General features: G+C 53.8%; 1 protein-coding gene across 5 annotated transcripts in view; it reads left to right on the top strand.

Moving 5' to 3' along the window:
- The window catches only part of PRDM11 (PR/SET domain 11), an 83,317-nt gene extending 63,807 nt beyond the window's left edge, over nt 1–19,510 (top strand). For 3 of the 5 annotated variants that reach the window (XM_004264036.3, XM_049713187.1, XM_049713188.1), the window contains 3 exons: nt 11,396–11,583; nt 15,545–16,171; nt 17,213–19,510. In XM_004264036.3, the coding sequence (XP_004264084.2) occupies nt 11,396–11,583; nt 15,545–16,171; nt 17,213–19,377 (2,980 nt within the window). In that variant the 3' untranslated portion in view covers nt 19,378–19,510. Of the gene's footprint in view, nt 1–507; nt 930–4,119; nt 5,311–11,395; nt 11,584–15,544; nt 16,172–17,212 lie in introns of those variants that run through there. The other 2 variants (XM_049713189.1, XM_049713190.1) reach the window with 2 other exon arrangements.
- Nucleotides 19,511–20,380: the final 870 nt, after the last annotated feature.

Here is a 20,380-nt window from a genome sequence, read left to right as displayed (position 1 = left end):
TAAAGGTCTTCCTCCAAGCCACCGGGGTCTATGGCCCTAGGTAAAGATCGCTTTGTAGAGGCAATGGCCTCACCCTAACCCCAATAAGGATCCTTTATTCCCGTTCAGGGCTTTAAAGCTCTTTCACATCGCTGTGCTTTTGCCTCCTTAGTAACAAGCCCCTAGGTTGGTGCAGTTGTTACTCGGGTTCCGGATGGAGTGAGTGGGACCAGGAGAGGCTGCTGAGCGGCCATGGCTCTCACAGCTAGTCAGAGGCGAGGCAGGGCCTGAAACTGAAGGCGTCCGGCTCCGTCCAGCACTCCCATCGAGTACGCCGCGTCTCCTCCTGCCCTCCAAGGAGCAGTGGAAGGGGCCTGTCGCTAGGAAGAGGGTGTGGTGGTGGTGAGCGGGCGAGGGCGCCCAGGTGCCTCCTGGCTCCCCGGCTGGGGGCCGGCAATTAGGAAGGAGGAGGCCTGCCGCGTTGACGGTCATTTACCCAATTGTGCTTTGTGGGATATTCAACCCAAGGAACGTGGTGCCCCTGGCTGAGCGTAAGAGGAAGCCCAAGTTCTCCAAGGAGGAGCTGGACATTCTGGTCACGGAGGTGACCCACCACGAAGCGGTTCTCTTTGGGAGGGAGACCATGCGGCTGTCCCATGCCGACAGGGACAAGATTTGGGAAGGCATAGCTCGGAAAATCACCTCCGTCAGCCAGGTCCCCCGCTCCGTCAAGGACATTAAGCACAGATGGGATGACATGAAACGGAGGACCAAGGACAAGCTGGCCTTCATGCAGAAGTCCCTGTCGGGCCCAGGGGCCGGGGGCCGGGCCCCCGCCATCGTGCTCACTGCCCACGAGAGGGCCATCGAGTCAGCGCTGCTCACAGCCCGGTCCGGGCGCGGCTTCCCCAGGGTGGAACTGGATGGTACCGACAGCCCTTCGACCAGCTGTGAGTACCGCCCGCCTCCCCTCCCCGGGCTGCCCCTGCCTGTTCCCCACCCACTCCTGGCGGAGTCCCCTGCACCCGCCTTCTTTCTCCTGTCCCTCTGCCTCGCCCAGTCTTTCCGTCCTTCCCTCCCTCCCCCACTTCTGTCCTCTCTACCTCTTTCCCTTCACTCATTCGAGAATATTTCCTGAACACCATGCCGGGAGTTGCGCTGGGAGCTGGGAAGACAGAGATGGGCATAAAACCTACCCTAGGGCTTCCCTGGTGGCGCAGTGGTTGAGAGTCTGCCTGCCGATGCAGGGGACACGGGTTCGTGCCCCGATCCGGGAAGATCCCACATGCCGCGGAGCGGCTGGGCCCGTGAGCCATGGCCGCTGGGCCTGCGTGTCCGGAGCCTGTGCTCCGCAACGGGAGAGACCACAGCAGTGAGAGGCCCGCGTACGGCAAAAAAAAAAATAAACAAACAAACCTACCCTGCCCCTGCTCTTGGGACGTTCCTTAAACTCGTGAGAATAAACACACTTTAATTAAATAATTGCGCAAGGAAATTTGAAAGAAGGCATGAAGGACAAATACAGGAGGTACTGAGAGCAGGGCTGACTACTTGGGTGTGCGACCCGTCGCTCTCAAGGCCGGAGCTGGGCTGACTGCTCCTCGGCTGCCTTCCTGAAACTCAGACTAGTTTTTGAACGAGGCGCCCGCATTTTCGTGTTGCATTCGACCCTGCAGATTATGTAGCGGCCCGTCTGAGCGCAGGAGCGGTGGACTGGCCATCCACCGAGGCTGGGGAAGGCTCCCGGGAATGACAGTTGAACTGAGACCAAGGGTGAGGAAGAGTTAAGCCTGCCGGTACGCGTGGGCCGTGGGGCGCAGCGCAGGGGAGGGGAGGGCCTCGCAGGCAGAACAGCATGTACGAGGCCCCGAGGCCCTGCATCAGGAAGGCGCTTGGCACGTTCCAGGAACAGAGAGGAGCCAGGGAAGCCCCGTGTAGCAGGCGAGGGGGAGGGGCGCGAGGGGAAGCCAGCCAAGTCCCAGGCCCCGAAAGCTCAGTCCTTTCTGTCTGTGTATTCCGAGTGTCTTTATTTCTGTGTTATTTCCACACTCCCCTCCGCGGTGCCACTCTGCCTTCTCTTCTCTCTGCGCTCTGCCTCTTTCTGCCCACCGCCCCCCCCCCACAAACCCCCGCCCCAGGGCTCTCACTAGGACCCCTCTCTCTGTGCTCTGGGTCCCCTCCGCATGGCCCCCTCCACCCCTGTGCTCCCCAGCACTCGTCTCCCTCTTTCCCCTCTGCTTCCTGTGTCTCAGGATGAACTTGGATGCCAGGGGTTGGGGGTGTGGAATCTCCTGGCCTACACGGGGCGTCCTTTGGGGCTGTAGTGCTTATCGGGGCTCACCAGAAGGGGGAGCACTCGAGGCCCTTCCCTGCTGGGGCTGCACCCCCTTCAGCTGTGCTTCTGCACAGACCTGCCCCCCACTCACAGCCCGCGGTCCCAGCTGGAGGCTGTCTGGCTTGTGAGAGACCAGTCGGGCAGCAGGGCTCCAGGAACACCAGCCCTCGGGAAGATGGTTCACAAAGACCCAGCCTCCCCTCCCCAGGCCCCTTGCCGCAGGGAGCTTGCTAATTTCCTGTCTGGCTGGGGCTCCTGACAGGTGGCCGTTCGGAGTCAGATATTGAGAACTAGGAAAGAAGGAGGAGATCATTCGGTCCCACTTCCATGTTGTCCAGATGAGGTAGTTAAACTCCAGACACAGAGGTGGTCTCGGAGCCTGATTCAGAATGAGGACTTGAACCTGGGTCTGCCAGCTGCCGCTGGATCAGTGTATCCGGGAGTTTCAGGATGATGCGACCTAATTATGAGAAAAGGGAGAAGGCTAGCATCTAGTGAAGTCTGTTCCTTAAATTCTGTCTTGCTCATCCTTCCGTCTCCCCGAGACCAAAGTTAATGAGGTTACCAAATGTGACCTGAACTGGGTAGGGGGCCCAGGACCCCTCCACCGCAGGCTGGTCCAGGCCTCCTTTTCCCAGCTGCTACGGCACTTGGCTAGGGGCTGGGTAGAATGAGGCCCTGAAAGGGAGGGAGCAGCATCACGGCAGCCCGTCCCACTTCTTTCAACCCTGCCCTTCCAGAATGGGTGTCTGCCAAGTGGGGGTCATGAGGCACTAGGCTCTCTTGCTGTGCTGGCCCAAGTGAGATGCCGGGACCCTTCGGAGGCATGCGGCTCAGGGCAACGGGAATCTGTCTGTCTTCCTGTCACCTCCCCTGGGGTGGTTCTGAATTCAGCCCCCCAGGTACAGGCAGGGAGGTGTGCCTGTCAGGAGGGTCAGCCTGTATACTTTTCGCTCTTGCTGTGGGAACCAGCTCAAGAGAGAGCCGCCGACACCCGCGTGTGCAGGGCTGGGCCCCTCCCTGTAGCAGTCTGTCTGATGGTCCCTGTGTGCTGTCAGGTTCTCCAGGTAGAAGGGGTGTGTCTGCTCGGGTAGCCTGCCTTGGGGCGCTGAGTGGACGGCAGGGCTGGTCGCCCAGGTAGATCTGCTCTGCATCATCTGGGCTTGTCTGTCCCAGAGCCATCCCTTCCCTTCCTTCTCCAGCCTGTCAGCTTCCCCCTCTATGACCTAAAGCTGCAGATTCCAGCAGGCCCACAAGGTGGCCCCAAGCAGCTCAGAAATGGCCGCATGGAGGCGGGAACTCAGGGCGGCCAAGAGCATCATAGTACCTTTTGGCAGGTGTCGCTCTTCGAGCTTCGCAGAGTGCCTTTCTGTCTGTCCTCCTGTGTAGTCTTAACAACCCTGCTAGGTGGGCAAGTGGTCGGGGAGGTAGGCAGAGCAGTTGTTACCTTTGCTTTGCAGAAACTGAGCCGCAGAGAGAGGAAGTGAGCCCTTGGGTCGACGTGCCATCCCTGGGGCTGGGGTCCCACTAGAAAGTTGCTGTTCCTGTACAAGGAAGGGGACCTGGGGACCTGGGCACTGTTCATGCTCACCTGTCTCCCCAGGCGTGCCTGGCCCAAGCACCTCAGGGATCTAGGGAGCAGGTGCTTCTCTACGGGTGGGGGCGGGGGCCAGGTGCCGAACGAGGCTGAGGGGTAGCAGGGTGGGGGGAGGCTAGGTAACTTTGGGGGGTGCGTCCGAGCCCAGGGCTGCCTTCTTTCTCGCAGTTGTAATCAATTGCCCTTCTTTGTTTTTTTGTCCCCCAAGATGATGAAGATGAGGAGACGCCCGGGCCCTCGAGGCAGCCCCTCCGGGGGCCCCTGCAGCCGTCGCCAGAGGAAGAGGCCTGCCTGGCCAGGCCCGCCCTGCTCCTCTCTTCTTCCTCCTCTGACCAGTCCGAGACAGTGGGCCGCAAGCCCGAGGCCCTGCCCCGGCCCTCGCCTCAGGCCCAGGCCACCTGCAGGGCCCCTCGGCCGCACCCCGGCCCACCCAGCACAGGCCTAGACTGGCAGCTGTTCCACACCCACACCCAGCAGACTGAGGTGTTTCGGCAGTTCTGCCAGGAGCTGGTGACCGTGCACCGGGACATGGCAAGCGGCATGCAGGCCATCGGCCAGGCCATGGCCGAGCTGACCAGCCGTGTCAGCCAGATGTGCCAGACGCTGACAGAGATCCGGGATGGGGTCCAGGCATCTCAGCGGGGGCCTGACGGGGCAGCGCCCGCAGGCTCCACCCCCCGGGCCGAGGCTCCCCCAGCGGAGCCCCCAGAGGCGCCCCCAGCGCCGGCGCACGCACGGACTACCAGGTCTCGGAAGAGAAAGCACAGTTTCTAAGCCGGCCAGTCTGCGCTGGGAGGAAGAGAGATGGAGGAGGGGTGTCTGGCCCTGAGACAGGGGCCAGCCTCTTGTGTCCAAGATCGAAGACCCTTGTAGGGTGTTGGGGGGACTGCCATCTCCTCACTGCGTACAGGTTGGCTGCCCTGGGCTCAGCCCTGCTCCCTCATCTTTGGCAGGTGCTCAAGATGCAGGAGAAGCTGCCTGCCTGATGCTTGCTTGCCTGGAGGGTCAGCCTCCTCTTGGTCTGCACCCCACAGCAGCAGGCCTTGCAGGGAAAGGGGGAGCGAGAGTGGGGGGCATCCGGATGGAATCCCGCTCTCCGTCCTCAGGGCTGCCGCATCAGCCTCCCCGGCCCTGAGGCTGCTGCTTTCGAGGAGGGTGAGGCCTGAGAATGGGCAAGCAGAGCTCAGCCCTTCCAGGAGGGGTCTGTCCTCCCCTCCCCCAGGGCTCTGAGCCCCGGTGGGTGGCGCCCCAGCCTTGGCCTTCCGCTTACCCTCGCTCGTGTGCTCAGCTGCCATGCTTGCCTTTTGTGGAGCCGGGAGAAGAGGGGGGTGACGTCGGAGGAAGGGGAAGACTACCTGGCATTCTTAGAGCACTTTATGTTTCTCCCTGCGCTCGCAGACGTGTGATCTCAGTGGGTCCTCAGGACAGTGGGAGAGGCAGCCACGTCGGGTACTGTGATCAACTTTATTACCATCGTCATCTGCATTTCATACAAATGAAACAGTAGTCGGTCGCGGGGCCAGGACTGGAAGCCAGGTCTGTGGATTTTTCCAGCTCCCCTGTCAGAGACCAGATGTGGGACTTGGGAGGGGGGTTGTTCCTGCCCCTGCCCAGCTTTTCGGGGTTTCAGTGGGAGGCCACAGCAGCGTTCAGGGCGCGAGTCCACCCCACCCCACCCCGGCACGAAGGCTGGCAGCCAGTGGCTGGGGAGAAGTAGGGCCTAGGTCTCGGGATCCAGAAGGCGACCCCTCCTCTGGCCCCGCCCAAGCCCAGCAGGGCTCCTGTCCCCTTCCAGGTCCCAGCATGCCTTGCCTCTGCTTGCTTGGGCTGCGTATGCATTAGCTACACACATCTCGAAGCTTCGTGTTTGGGTTTGGAGTGTGGGGAGAGAGCCCGGTTCTTAGAGTTAGGGCGGGAGGCGGGGAGTGGCGGATGCAAGCTCAGCTCTGACGTGGGTGCAGCTCAGCTGTGTGTCCTCTTTGCTCCCTGGCCTGAGGCTGACTCATATCCCAACCCTCCATCCTGCCACACCTGCCCCCTAGAGCCAGAGTTGGGTGGGGGCTGGGAGGACTGCTATGCCCAGGGCCTGCTGCCGCCATTCCTGGAGTCCTGCTTCTCACCCCAGCCCAAGCTTAGCCCCGTGGCGGGAGAATGGAGGGCAACTGCAACGTCCCTGTGTCCTGGGCTCCTTCTCCCAGCCTGTGGTTCTCTGGGGGTTCCTGCTCCCCCTGTCCGACAGCCCGATGGCTTGACTATTGCCTGGCATTGCCTTGCCCTCCGATGCTGGAATCAAAGATTGCCTTCCCAAGTATTTTTGTTAAGATGGCAATAAAAAGAAATTGATCTCACACTTGGAACACACCCGGTCTCCAGGATCTTTCTTTGGTGTATATTCTCTTTCTTCGCTTCCTGTGGAAACCTCAAGGCCCCCAAAGCAGGGGTTAGATGACCGAGGAGAAGTGTGTTGCTGAGGGAGACTCAAGTGCCCCTGGTGCTTCCCAGATCTCATCAGCTCTCAGACGCCCTGTGTTCAGCACCCTTAGAGGAAAGGAAAGGAAAGGAACTGATGGGCCCAGGTGGACAAAGCATCCACGTATGAAACCGTTTCACTATATTTAATTTCTCTGCAAATCGAAAGTGAGATGTTGCTCAATGAATTCTACCTTTTTTTCCCTAAAGGTATGTCAGGGGTCCTGGGGAGAAACCCCACCATTTCTGGCAGGAGACTGCAGAAGGGTCAGGGGCTGTCCACTTGCCAGGGTACTTCAGGGACCACCCTGAGGCACTCATTTTTTTTTGGTCACCTCCCCACTGATCTGGGTATCTGACTGTCACAGGTAAGGCCCTGCCCACCTAGAGTTGAGGCTTCTCAAAGTAATTGAAATGGCTTCCTCTGGCTCCCCTTGAGAGTCTCCTCAGCAGGAAAGGGACCCCCTGATCCGTGCATTGCCCTGGATTGCTTCCAGTCACAGGGAGAGGTTCTCCCAGGCAGGAAATACCCATGTCCTGACCAGGGATCCATCCGCTTTCTGGAAGATTCCAGCCTGCTTTAACCAGACCTGGGAATCCAGGTCATCCTCTGCCATTCTTGACCAAAAAGCATGGTCAAGGAAATCAAGATTTTCCGATCTCCAGGAGATACAGAGGTTCTGTGAAGCCGGGCCTAGGGTCTTTCCCACCAAGGTCAGGGTACTAAGCAGTGACTGGCTGGCCTCTCCCTCTGGTCCTGGGGAGGGAAAGGGGCCAAGTTGAAAGCAAAGGGGACAGAGAGATGAAGAGACTTGTCAACTTCAGATGGAAAAGATTTCAGTTTCTTTTTCTTGGCTTCAGTGGGGCTAGCACGTCAAACAGGAAGGTGAAACTGGAGCCGGTGGATGGAAATGCATGGGCAGCCAATTTCAGCTTAAGATGGGGACATCCGCCACTAAGAGTCTGAGGCCTCCAGCCATGCCAAGGACTGGCTGCGTGGTGTTCTGTTAGAGTCCGGGTGACCATCTAGTGGGTGGATGCATGACCCAAAGACCTTCCCAGCCCAGAGACCTCAATGCATGTGAAAATACAGAGCCCAGCCTCTTCTTGGTCAGTCTTTCCTCATCTCTGCCTCAGTGACTGGGGCAGTTTCCTTTCCATCGGAGGCATAGCCACTGAGTGAGGGTGTCTGAGCCCGGCCTTTGTCTATCCCTTCCAACAAAATGGAGGCCCCTTGGGTTATTTTCCTCTCTTGAGTTGGAACTGATAGCCATTTCCTGGCCCAGCTAGAAAATATGGTGCACTGGATAAGACACAGTGGATGAGGTCTGAAAAGTGGTGTCTTCGTGCTTATCTAGCCAATACCCAAAGTCAGCAAAGAGTTTGGAATAAAAATAATCCATTATCATCGTGAAAGTTTCAGTCCAGAACCACCCCTCCACCGCCACTCCCCGTGCACCCCCTCGATTGCTTCAAAGGGTCTGATTTGAAAAGCTATCAAATAAGCACCAGTGTTTACAGACCAGCCTGTGCTATGCATCTTCCATCCCCCTTCTGACATACTCTGTGCCTTCCCTCCAATGAAGTAGTGACCTGGAAACTACTTCAAATAGAAAGATTTTTCACTCCCTGGAAGCCTTCTGTTCCGGGAAGGGCTCTTGTTCACCCGCAGCCGTGTAATGGGACAGGCAGGCCTCCTCATACAGGGACTGTTGTGTGGGAACAGGATTCTTGGAGTGGATCAAGCCATTGGGTGTTACTGCAAAATACTTACAATGGGGAGACCTGACTAGAAGTAATTGGGGTTGGGACTTAGCTGGCTCCATTTAGCTTTACCTCAAAAATGATGTAGCGTAAACATCTTCTCAGGGAGAGTGGATTGTTACGATTCACTGAGAGTTGCCATATATATCTTATTGCAAATGCCAACTTTCAGAACAACCCAGTACAACTGGATGCTGAACCAATTTTGATCTTTGAAGATACTTCGTGATCCATACAAAGATTTGGAGCTCTCTTCCTAAATATTTTTAAAAATTTTATTGAAGTCTAGTTGATTTATAGTGTTGTGTTCATTTCTGCTGTACAGCAAAAGTGATTCAGTTATACATATATACATTCTTTTTCATATTCTTTTCCATTACCGTTTATCACAGGATATTGAATATAGTTCCCTGTGCTATACAGGAGGACCTCTATTCCTAAATATCGATTCTTGTTGGGTAGGAAAACACCAGAAGTTGGAAGGGGAGATTGACTTGAGTCTTTCTAAACCTTCTGACGTCCTCACCAAGTTGCTTTTTGGAATAAATCCCTGATAGTTACGTGTTTCTCATCTACCTTTTTTCTCTTTAAGTTGAGTGCCAGAGAAAACAATTCTAGCTTTAAGAGCCTGACAGCTGTTTAGAGACTGAAAAAAGAAAAGACTGTATTCTTCTTTCCTTGTGCTCTATGATTTAAGTGATTCTTGTTAGAAAAAACATGAGTGATGGTTTGCCTTCTGTGTCTGGGAATAGGAAGGTTTGGATCTAACTCAGTTCCATGCCGTGCTCACCACTAGGTCAATTCCCAGACTCTTGCTGAACTGGGGACTAGAAAATAGTGTGCACATTCAGAAGAAATCTCACGTATGAAGAAAAGGCAGACTTCCGCAGTTGGAGAGTTGAGATTGTATGTGAGGGGCACTATGCCTGGGGTACCACAAATGTAGATTCCCAATGCTGCTGGCCACCGTGACCGTCACCACTGCCACCCTGTACTGGAATTGGCGTTGGTGTATGTCTTTTCCTTTTTTAGGGGGTGGGGGAGAGGGAGTAACAGTAATAATTGCTTATTGAGGAAGACTTGGAAAGTACAGAAAATTACAAAGAAGTAGAACCATGTATAATGGATAATCACTGTTAAAACAGTGGTGTATTTCCTTCAAGCAGTTTACCCAGGCTTGTTTGTAAAGCATGGTTAGAACCGTAATATAAATAGCTTTGAGTCCTGTTGTTCCCACTCTGCCTTATATCAGGACCATTTTTCCATGTCATGAAAGATTCTTTGAAAACATTTTTCTGTAGATGAGTAACATTCCTTTGTACAAATATACCATGGTTTATTCAGTTGTTTCTCTAGTATCAGAAGTTTAGATGTTCTAGCTTTTGCTCCATTACAAACAGCGGAACAGTCAGCGTGGCGGTATGCATTTTGCATTCTTGTTCCACACCTTAACGTTCTGGTGTTCTTTTTTAAATTCTACAAATATTGTGGAAAGACCCAAATGAAATAAAATTTACCATTTTAACCATTTTTAAGTGTAAAGTTCAGTGGTATTAAGTATATTCACACTGTTGGGCAACCATCACCATTATCCCTCCCCATAACTCTTCCCATCTTCCCCAACTGAAGCTCTGTACCCATTCAACGCTAGCTCCCTATTCCCCCCTCCCCCATCCCCTGGCAACCGCCATCCTACTTTCTGTCTGTGAGTTTGACTACTCATATAAGTGGGATCCTGTAGTATTTGTTGTTTTATGACTGGCTTATTTCACTTGGTATGTGTCGTCAAGGATCATTCATGTTGTAGCGTGGGTCAGAGTTTCCTTCCTATTTATGGCTGACTAATATCCCATTGGGTGTATATTACCACATCTTATTTATCCATTCATCCATCAGTTGACACTTGGGTTGCTTCCACCTTTGACTATTGTGAATAATGCTGCTGTGAACGTGAATGAACAAATACTTGTTCGAGTCCCTGTTGCCAAGTCGTTTCCCAAAGTGTCGTGCCAGCTTATGCTCCACCATTAGTATGGGAGACCCTAGTCTTGCCACCTTTACCAATACAGAGCTTACAATGTAAAAAAGTTCTCTGTGCCAGCAAGACAATGTGCTGCTTTGTGCCTCTTTTCTTATTAGTGATGCTGAATCCTTTCATTTGTTCATTATCCATTTGGATTTATTTCTGTGAATTATTGTTTCCCTTGGACTGCTCCAAGTACAGTTCTTTGGGCTGTGCCAGTCGCACAGACTTTGATTTCTTCCCTGGCTTTTGAGACAAATCATAGCATAAGGAAAAGAAGTTTGTTTTTGACTACAAATTTCCTAGGCACTTGGATAACACAGAACCCTAAAACTCCAAATAATTTCCTCTTGCCTGTTTGATCTGTACATCTCCACCTCTCTACAGGTATTGCATCATCTCACCTTTTGGAGGCGAGTGAGGTGGCAGGTTGGATATTGGAAATGTCATTTCAGGGAGAATGGGTGAGGTCCATAGATTCTGAGGGTCTGACAGAACTTTAAAGGTTATCTGGGCATTGCTGAGTTGGTGCTTTACATGCCCACATAGGAGCCGTGAGTACTAGTGAGAAAAGCATGGACCTCAATGCTCAATCTCCCATTTATTAGCTGTGTGACCTTAGGCAAGTCACTTAGCCTCTCTGAGCCTCAGTTTCCTTACCTTCAAATGACTTGGATTGACCTGTGGTTGCTCACATTTCCTTGCCTTTCCCTACCTCCCCTGTCCCCACTGGACCCTCTATTTGTAAAGATTTTGGTCTTCAGCATTTATTAATTGATCTCGTGGGCACCCTTTTCACATAGGCTTTGTGACATTCTGAGAACAGTTCAAGGATCTCGCCCTTACCACCATCAGAGGCCTGCGGGTATCTGGGAATGCCTGCGGTTAAAAGGGAAGAATGGTTTTCCAATCACCTGTATATCTGGTATTGAACCTTGTATTTACCAGAACCTAGGAGGTAGGAAGGGCAGGTGTCATTTCCAGTCCCAGAAAACAGAGATTCTTAGAGGTTCAAAGGCTTGCTTGAAGTCCACAGAACAGTGAGACAAGGGACTGGCTCCAGCTGGAGTGCCTTTCCTCGGCAGGGAAGCCGCTCTGTAGACTTTTGCAGATACCCGCACGCTCATAGGCGGCTAGCCGCTGGCACCTGCCCGGCACCGCGCCTGGTACCGGCAGGCACTCGCCAAAGAGTGGCCCGCGCGTTCTTAACTGTCCCCCTCGCCCCCAGGTACGTGGTCATCTCCCGGGAGGAGAGGGAGCAGAACCTGCTGGCGTTCCAGCACAGCGAGTGCATCTACTTTCGGGCGTGCCGGGACATCCGGCCCGGGGAGCGGCTGCGGGTCTGGTACAGCGAAGACTACATGAAGCGCCTGCACAGCATGTCCCAAGAGACCATCCACCGCAACCTGGCCAGAGGTGAGTGCCCACACCCAAGGGAGGGCCACGCCCCCTGCCAAGCCCCAGGGGAGGCCAGAAATGCTTCTCTAGGAGCTTCCTAGGAAAACCGATGGGAAATACAGTACACCAGCAATGGGGAGACCCAGAGGGACTCAGGGGCACTGATGGGCTAGGTAGGAGCAGCCGCTCTGGCACCGGCCGTGGCCACCCGGTGTGTCCCCTCCCTCAGACATGGTCAGAAGCCCTATTATAGACGTTTCAGAGGATCAGGGAGAGAGACAAGTCTCCAATGCCAAGCATATAAGTTTAATCAAAATTGATTCTGTTTCCCCGACTCAAATTGATGGAAGGATGTTGTGAACTGCCACTGGCTCAATAATAGATGACATTTACTAAGTACTTAATACGTGCTAAGCAGGTTTTCTACGGTGTCCCCTGTAATTGTCCTAGGAGCACCTGCCCGATGAGTGCCCAGGAAGAGTTAGATGGTAATCTACGTAACACATTAGAACAACGTCTGTCGTGACCATCGTAAGCCCTCAGCTGTGAACTTTAATACTAATGATAGCATGTGGGTTATTGTCCCCACCTTACAAATGTAGAAACCGAGCATCAGATAAATACAGTGACTCCCCCAGAATCCCATGGCAAGCAGGGGCAGAGCTAGGTTCCTAACCCACATCTGTCTGGGTCCAGGGTCTAAGCTCTAACCTACAGTGTTATAAGGCCTCCCAGACAAAACTAGTTTCTTCCCTGCTTCCTCCTGGTCTCATTCCTGGCAGTCCTAATGATATGCTGTGAAAGAACAATCTCTGTTAGGAGAAGAAGATTGGAGGGAGGTGGGTGGTGGCCTGGTGGGTGGGTATACATCCAGGCTCCATTTAACTGAGTCATTTGAAAGTGGTTTAAAATACTCCCCAGCTCCTAGGCCTTTCTTACCTCTTTACTCCATCCTCAGCCATGCCAGGGCAAACGGGTGAGCCCAAGGTCCTTTTTCCAGCAGGACCTTCCTTACACTAAAACCACATATCCAAAGACCCAGAGTCCATCTGGTCCCGGGAACCAAGCCTATACCCAAGCCCCACCATATCATGTTTCTGACCAATCTACTTATTGGAAGTAAAGCTTCATTTAGAGCATGAGGGGAAGAGATGAAAAGGGGGTAAGAGTGACCCATTGGAAGTAAGCTGTCTTCAAAACCAAAACAGAGCAAAGCGAATTGTGGACATTGAGTGCACAACTGCTGCCTGACTTGGTAAAAGGTATCTGGTGATTGGATGAGCAGTGAAAGGAGACCCAATAGATACCCTCATCTCTTGTTTTCTTTGGAGCTGGGTGTTAGGCACGTACATGCCGATTATACTTGGGAAGGCATGTTTCTGTGACATGATTGCCGTGGTTTCCGCTTGACTTCTGGAGATGCCATGTAAAAAAGTGTCTGATGCATAGTACATCCTCCATAAATCTTGGTTGAATGGATAAAAGAAGAAATGAATGAAGACCACCGAGAAATCTCCAAAAGAATCATATCACCAGAAGAAGAGAAAACCAAGAGAAGTCATATCCGAGGACATGGGTCCCATCCCTTGGCCATGATCTTCTTGAATTCTTCTGGATTTGTAATGTCCTTTCTTCCCCGTGTCTACTCCAGAGCACCTCAAGCTGCTTCATCCTCAGAGAGCCCTGAGACCCAAGGGGAGCGCTCAGAGAAGGGCATCAGCTTTCAGGAGTGGTTCAAAGGAGCGTGGCAGACAGACTTGAAATGAGATAAACCAAGATGTGTGAAGATACAGGAGGAAGGAGTGTCTATTCCTGGCCAGGCTGAGAAGTAGGAAACACGAAGGAAACTGGAAGCCACCCATGGGGCAGGGCCAGAGCAGAGGGTGGACTTGGCCGTAAAGCCCTTGGGAAGCAGCCGTGGAGCTCAGTGGCCTTTAGACGTGTGTCCCTGTAGCCTGTAGCTTTGGCAGACTCTGACACGGTTAGTGGTGTCTTAGATCTGTGTGCCAGTTCTGCTCTGTAGGGGGCACTCCCCACGCTCAAACACTCAAGGTCTTACGCGGGAGGAGGCTTCTTTGGAATTGGAGGCTGGAGCCTTGGTGAAGTCCGGAGCATGACTTATGAGCTCTTATTAAGTAGAGACATTGGTTGGAGCCCAGAACTGCTTCCTGAAGAGTATAAATTATTCCTCTGTGGTTATCTTTTAAGGATAGGATGCATCTAATACATGTATTCAAAGAATTTATGGTTTTTGTCTACTTTGGGTCACTGATTTTCTTTGTGGTGTTTCCCTCATGTTTTATGGAGGCTTTAGCATCAATTTCATAATGCTTAAAGATTTTTTTTGACCCATAGATTTTTCCGGGAGCCTTGAGCCCAAAGAAATCGCCTGCTCATCCTAGGAAATTTGAATAACCTTGTCCTTGAGTACAGATGCATGAGGAATCCCCGGTGATGCGTATCCTGGACCTCCTGAGATCCTCAGCTATTTGCTGCCTGATTGGTCCATGAGAAAGCGAAAGGGTGGCCTTTGACTTTCAGAGATTCTGATGGGCAAGTGTCTGATCTGTAAGGCGAACGAGTTGCATTTTTGAAAAGTTCTCTTCACCTCCACCCTCAGATGTTATAGAAACAAGGCTGCGGGGAGCCGCCTGAGCTCAGGAGCCTTGGAGCCTCCAGGAGATAAGGTCGTTCCTTAGGTGTTCGTGTGAGGACAGAAAAGGATCATCCTGAATAGGCTGCTCCCTTCTGTGCTGTGACCTGTGGGAAACCTGGAGTCACACACGGGCCAGGGTCCATCACCCCATGCCAGCTGTGGGATGCCAAGGCTTGGTCACAGCACGGAACATCTGGATTGCACATGGAGAGCCCTTGGCCTTCACTCGGAGGCCTTGAGCAAACGCAGCTCTCAGAAGCCTAATGACAACATATATTCAGGTCAAGACGTTGGTCAGAGTCACATCTCCCAGGGCCCCGCCCCTGATCTAGGAAGCCTTTGAGAGTTCTAGCTCCATAGACGGCTGTCAGGACCTTCTGAGGGTCCCTCTTAGCATCTGTCGCCCCAGGCAGCATCTATACATCTATAGCAATTTATGCAACTGTGTTGGCCATTTTGAAAAATCAGGCTAACATTTGCTGGGGTGTTCACCAAGGTCTTTGACGTCATTTACATGATAGAAATAGAAAAGGAAATGTCCTTAGAATTGTCAGGTAAGGACACACAGCTACTGTAGTTTGAGCGTGTGTTGGGTCCGCGTGGGCGTGTCGTGCTTTATCGTGCTGGGGGGCTGCCATCTTGGAGCTCACAGCCGCTGTTGGTATGCCCGACTTCCCTTTTCTTCCTGCCTCGGTCATCCGTGAGAGCCACAGAGGTTCAGGCCGTGCTTCCTCACATAATCCAAGGCTTCCGGTTCCTGGGAGAATTAGAAAGGACGGTTGCTATAAGGCAGACTTTGCCCTAACAGGGCTGTCTCCCAGGAGTCAGGGAGGAGGGAGGAGTGGGCCTCAGTGTTTCGTGTGTACCTTTTACCAAGTCGAAGCAGCCACCTTCCGATTGCTGGGACTGGAGGAGCAGCCTGGAGGGGTGGGGACTCCACATGCACTTAGCTGAGCTATGGTACCACCCACCTGGCTAATCACGTGGGATACCATCTTCTAGGACGACAGGATGGCAAGTTCCTTAACTTCCAACTCCCTGCCCCTATAGCGTTTGCTCAACTTATAAACATAGAGCTTCTACACATAAAGCTCTGTGGAAACAGTCTCTTTAAAAAGAGTTCTTCCCACTTTTTCGGGTCCTTTGACTCTAGACCCCGCGGTCCATTGAGTAACCCACCTCCCTTTTTGCCACACCTGCTCCATTAGGCCAGACCCAGAGGGATGTGTCAAGCGACTTCCTGAGAGGAGCGCTTCGTTTTCTGTTGGTTTCTCCTCTTTGGGGCTTTTCCCCACTTCCTCACACCCTGGTTTTCCTTCCTAGGAGAGAAGAAGTTGCAGAGGGAGAAGTCTGAGCAGGCTCTGGATAACCCAGAAGACCTGAGGGGTCCCCTGCAGCTCCCCGTGTTGAGACAGGGCAAAAGTCCCTACAAGCGTGGCTTTGATGAGGGGGACGTGCACCCCCAGGCCAAGAAGAAGAAAATCGACCTCATTTTCAAGGATGTGTTGGAGGCCTCACTGGAATCTGCAAAGGTAGAAGCCCACCAGCTGGCACTGAGCACCTCGCTGGTCATCAGGAAGGTCCCCAAGTACCAGAACGACGCCTACAGTCAGTGTGCAATGACTGTGTCACATGGCGTGCAGAATGTCACCCGGACCCAGGGAGAAGGAGACTGGAAGATCCCCCAAGGGGTTTCCAAGGAGGCAGGCCCACTGGAGGATGAAGAGGAGGAGCCTTCGTCGTTCAAGGCCGACAGTCCCGCCGAGGCCTCCCTTGCATCCGACCCTCACGAGCTGCCCACCACCTCCTTTTGCCCTAACTGTATTCGCCTAAAGAAGAAGGTCCGGGAACTCCAGGCCGAACTAGACATGCTTAAGTCTGGCACGCTTCCTGAGCCCCCCACCTTGCCAGCACAGGTACTGGAGCTCCCCGAATTCTCAGACCCCGCAGGTAAGTTGGTGTGGATGAGACTGTTGTCAGAGGGAAGAGCACGTGGTGGGCAGTGTGGAGGGGGGGCTGGCGCTCCCCAGGGGAGCCACCTTTGGGGAGACCTGGGGCGTGGAGCTCGGAGATGGGTACCGGCCGCAGCGCACGCCCTCGGGTGCCTCCGACAGGCCGCCTTACAGCTCGGGTGGGGCTTTGGGTCTTGCCCTTGTATCCTCCTCGTCAATAAAGGAAGTTCTGCTGCAGGAGGGGTGTGTGCTGTGTTCTTGACCCCTTGCCTTTCTCCAGTGTCTTACCCCAAAGCCCAACTTCCAAACCCAATCTTCCTCTCTCCCAGTCTCAGGCAGGCTGTCCCGTGGGGGAGAGCCCCCGGCCTTACCGACGGGGATACAGGGCATTTAGTTGCCTTCGCTGCTTTCTGTTGGCTGCCTGCATCTTTTAGGGATGCTCAACCACAAGGAGGTTTTCTCAGTACGCACCTGCAGCTGAGTTAGAGAGTTACATAGCACTTCCTATTTTAACCGCACCCCTTAGCTCAGAATGAGGTGTTTCAGATGTTCAAAGCACGCATCTTAACTACACTGCATTCTGATCCCGAAATCACTTGGGGCCCGAGCTCCCTTCATTTGAGGGCAGCGCACCTTCCCCTGACCGCCTTGGTGGTGGGGCGCGTCCCACGTCCTGTCCTTGCTGTGTACCTCTATGGAACCTCTGACGTGCTCTGTTGCTCCAGCAGCTCTGCCCTCCTAGTTGTGCTGTTCGGTTGATACAGAACATTTAAGTTCCTTGAGCACCTACTCGTGGAAGGTGAGGGCAGGCAGCCTGGAGCGCGGTGGCCCCCGGGGCTAATGCACAGAGAGGGTGAGACATGCGTGGACGACAGGAGTGCTTCTAAATGAATTCCAGGCTGGGATTCAGTCTGTCATAGGGATCGGCTCCTGTTTCACAGAATGCGACACCTGCCTTTTGGGCCCTATCTCCTTCATTTTGGAAATGTCCGTGTTCTTTCCAGCAGGTGTAACTGTTTCTTTCCCATTTGTCTTCCAGCCTCAGAGAGCATGGTCTCCGGCCCTGCCATCATGGAGGACGACGACCAGGAGGTCGATTCGGCAGACGAATCCGTCTCCAACGATATGATGACGGCCACCGATGAGCCCTCCAAGATGTCGTCGGCCACCGGGCGCCGAATCCGGCGCTTCAAGCAGGAGTGGCTGAAGAAATTCTGGTTCCTGCGGTACTCCCCGACCCTCAACGAGATGTGGTGTCACGTCTGCCGCCAGTACACGGTGCAGTCCTCCCGCACCTCGGCCTTCATCATCGGCTCCAAGCAGTTCAAGATTCACACCATCAAGCTGCACAGCCAAAGCAACCTGCACAAGAAGTGTCTGCAGCTCTACAAGCTCCGCATGCACCCCGAGAAGACGGAGGAGATGTGTCGCAACATGACCCTGCTCTTCAACACCGCCTACCACCTGGCCCTGGAGGGCAGGCCCTACCTGGACTTCCGGCCCCTGGCCGAGCTGCTGCGGAAGTGCGAGCTCAAGGTGGTGGACCAGTACATGAATGAGGGAGACTGTCAGATCCTCATCCACCACATCGCCCGGGCGCTGCGCGAAGACCTGGTGGAGCGCATCCGCCAGTCACCCTGCCTCAGCATCATCCTGGACGGACAGAGCGACGACCTGCTGGCTGACACGGTGGCGGTCTACGTCCAATACACCAGCAGCGACGGGCCCCCGGCCACGGAGTTCCTGTCCCTGCAGGAGCTGGGGTTCTCCAGCACAGAGAGCTATCTGCAGGCGCTTGACCGGGCCTTTTCCACCTTGGGCATTCGGCTGCAGGATGAGAAGCCCACCGTGGGCTTGGGCATAGACGGGGCCAACGTCACGGCCAGCCTGCGGGCCAGCATGTTCATGACGATACGCAAGACGCTGCCCTGGCTGCTGTGCCTGCCCTTCATGGTGCACCGGCCCCACCTGGAGATCCTGGATGCCATCAGTGGGAAGGAGCTCCCCTGCCTGGAGGAGCTGGAGAACAACCTGAAGCAGCTGCTGAGCTTCTACCGTTACTCGCCACGCCTCCTGTGCGAGCTGCGGTCCACGGCGTCCACCCTCTGCGAGGAGACGGAGTTCCTGGGGGACATCCGGGCTGTGAGGTGGATCATCGGAGAGCAGAACGTCCTCAATGCCCTCATCAAGGACTACCTGGAGGTGGTGGCCCACCTCAAGGATGTCAGCAGCCAGACCCAGAGGGCAGACGCCTCGGCCATCGCACTGGCCCTGCTGCAGTTCCTCATGGACTACCAGTCCATCAAGCTCGTCTACTTCCTCCTGGACGTGATCGCCGTGCTGTCGCGCCTGGCCTACATCTTCCAGGGCGAGTACCTCCTGGTGTCCCAGGTGGACGACAAGCTCGAGGAGGCCATCCAGGAGATCAGCCGGCTGGCCGACTCTCCAGGGGAGTACCTGCAGGAGTTCGAGGAGAACTTCCGGGAGAGCTTCAACGGGATCTCCGTGAAGAACCTCAGGGTGGCCGAAGCCAAGTTCCAGTCCATCCGGGAGAAGATCTGCCAGAAGACCCAAGTGATCCTGGCTCAGCGGTTCGATTCCCGCAGCCGGATCTTCGTGAAGGCCTGCCAGGTGTTTGACCTGGCCGCCTGGCCCAGGAACAGCGAGGAGCTCATGAGCTACGGCAAGGAGGACATGGTGCAGATCTTTGATCACCTGGAGGCCATCCCCACCTTTTCCCGGGATGTCTGCAGGGAAGGGCTGGACCCCCGGGGGAGTCTGCTGATGGAGTGGCGGGAACTCAAGGCTGATTACTACACCAAAAACGGCTTCAAGGACCTGATCGGCCACATCTGCAAATACAAGCAGAGGTTTCCACTATTGAACAAGATCATCCAGGTCATCAAAGTCCTCCCCACCTCCACCGCTTGCTGCGAGAAAGGCCGAAACGCCCTGCAGCGAGTCCGCAAAAACCACCGCTCCCGCCTGACCCTGGAGCAGCTCAGCGACCTGTTGACCATCGCTGTCAACGGCCCCCCGATCGCCAACTTTGATGCCAAGCGAGCCCTGGACAGCTGGTTCGAGGAGAAGTCTGGCAACAGTTACACACTGTCGGCCGAGGTCCTCAGCAGGATGTCTGCGCTGGAACAGAAGCCAGTGCTTCAGACCGTGGACCACGGGTCAGAGTTTTACCCGGATATTTAGGGAGCCGGATCGCAGAGTTCACTAAGCTGTTGAATATTTTTTTAACCTATACTCATAAGCTTTGATACATTATATAAATATATATTATATTATATATATATATACATATATATATATATATATAAACCCACACTGAAAAAATGTTAAAAACCAAGGTGATACGTCCACCAGAAGCTACTGGGAAAGGAATAATGTCAGAAACTGACTCTCGTCTACAAAATTTGGCAGCTGCAACACACGTGGAAACTCATTTTCACTCACAGAAGCATGTGCTGGGGCCACACGTGCTCCCACCTCACAGTCAACCAACCGCATAAGCTAAAATGACGGGTCTGTCATCACCTTAGGTAGCTCATTTTGTTTCTGTTCTCGTTCGGGGGTTGAGGGGTTTGGGTTTGGGTGTATGTTCTTGCCTTTTTTTTTTTCTTGTTTGGTTTCATGAGGGGGGTTTCTTGGCCTCTTCATTGACCGGCTGGTCCAGCTGAATCCGATCTCTCATTTGGGAGAGGGTGGGCTGTGTATCTGGATCGGGGTATTTGACTTTTCCCTCTCCCATCCAACTTCAGCTTGAGAGATTTTCATTCATTTCCTGACCAGCGTTCCTTCACTGTCTCGAAACAAAAGCGTCGGTCAGACTGTGACACCCACCACTCCCTACCCGTGTCGCTTGTCCTGTCCCTTGTCTGTTGAATCCCTCCTTCCAGACCCCTGGATCCTAAACATTTTCCCTGTTATACTGAAGGCAAAATCGCCTTACACCGAGCTTGAAATCCCGGGGACGGGGTGGGGGTGGGGCGTGAGCGCCTTGCCTTCCTGTCTGACCTGGTGTGGGATAACATAATATAATTCCATTCAGATCCAGGGAATATGGGGGGAATGAAGAGCCAAAAAGTCTATACCCCAGTAGGGCAGCAATTTTTGGCTAAAAACAAGTAAAATGAAAAGTATGTAATCAATTTACATGAATTATTTATACTCTGTCTTTATAATCATATAATGTGTT

This window comes from Orcinus orca, chromosome 8 (assembly GCF_937001465.1).
Source record: "Orcinus orca chromosome 8, mOrcOrc1.1, whole genome shotgun sequence".
NCBI classification, from domain to species: Eukaryota; Metazoa; Chordata; class Mammalia; order Artiodactyla; family Delphinidae; genus Orcinus; species Orcinus orca.
This window is presented reverse-complemented; position numbering and strand designations above follow the sequence as displayed.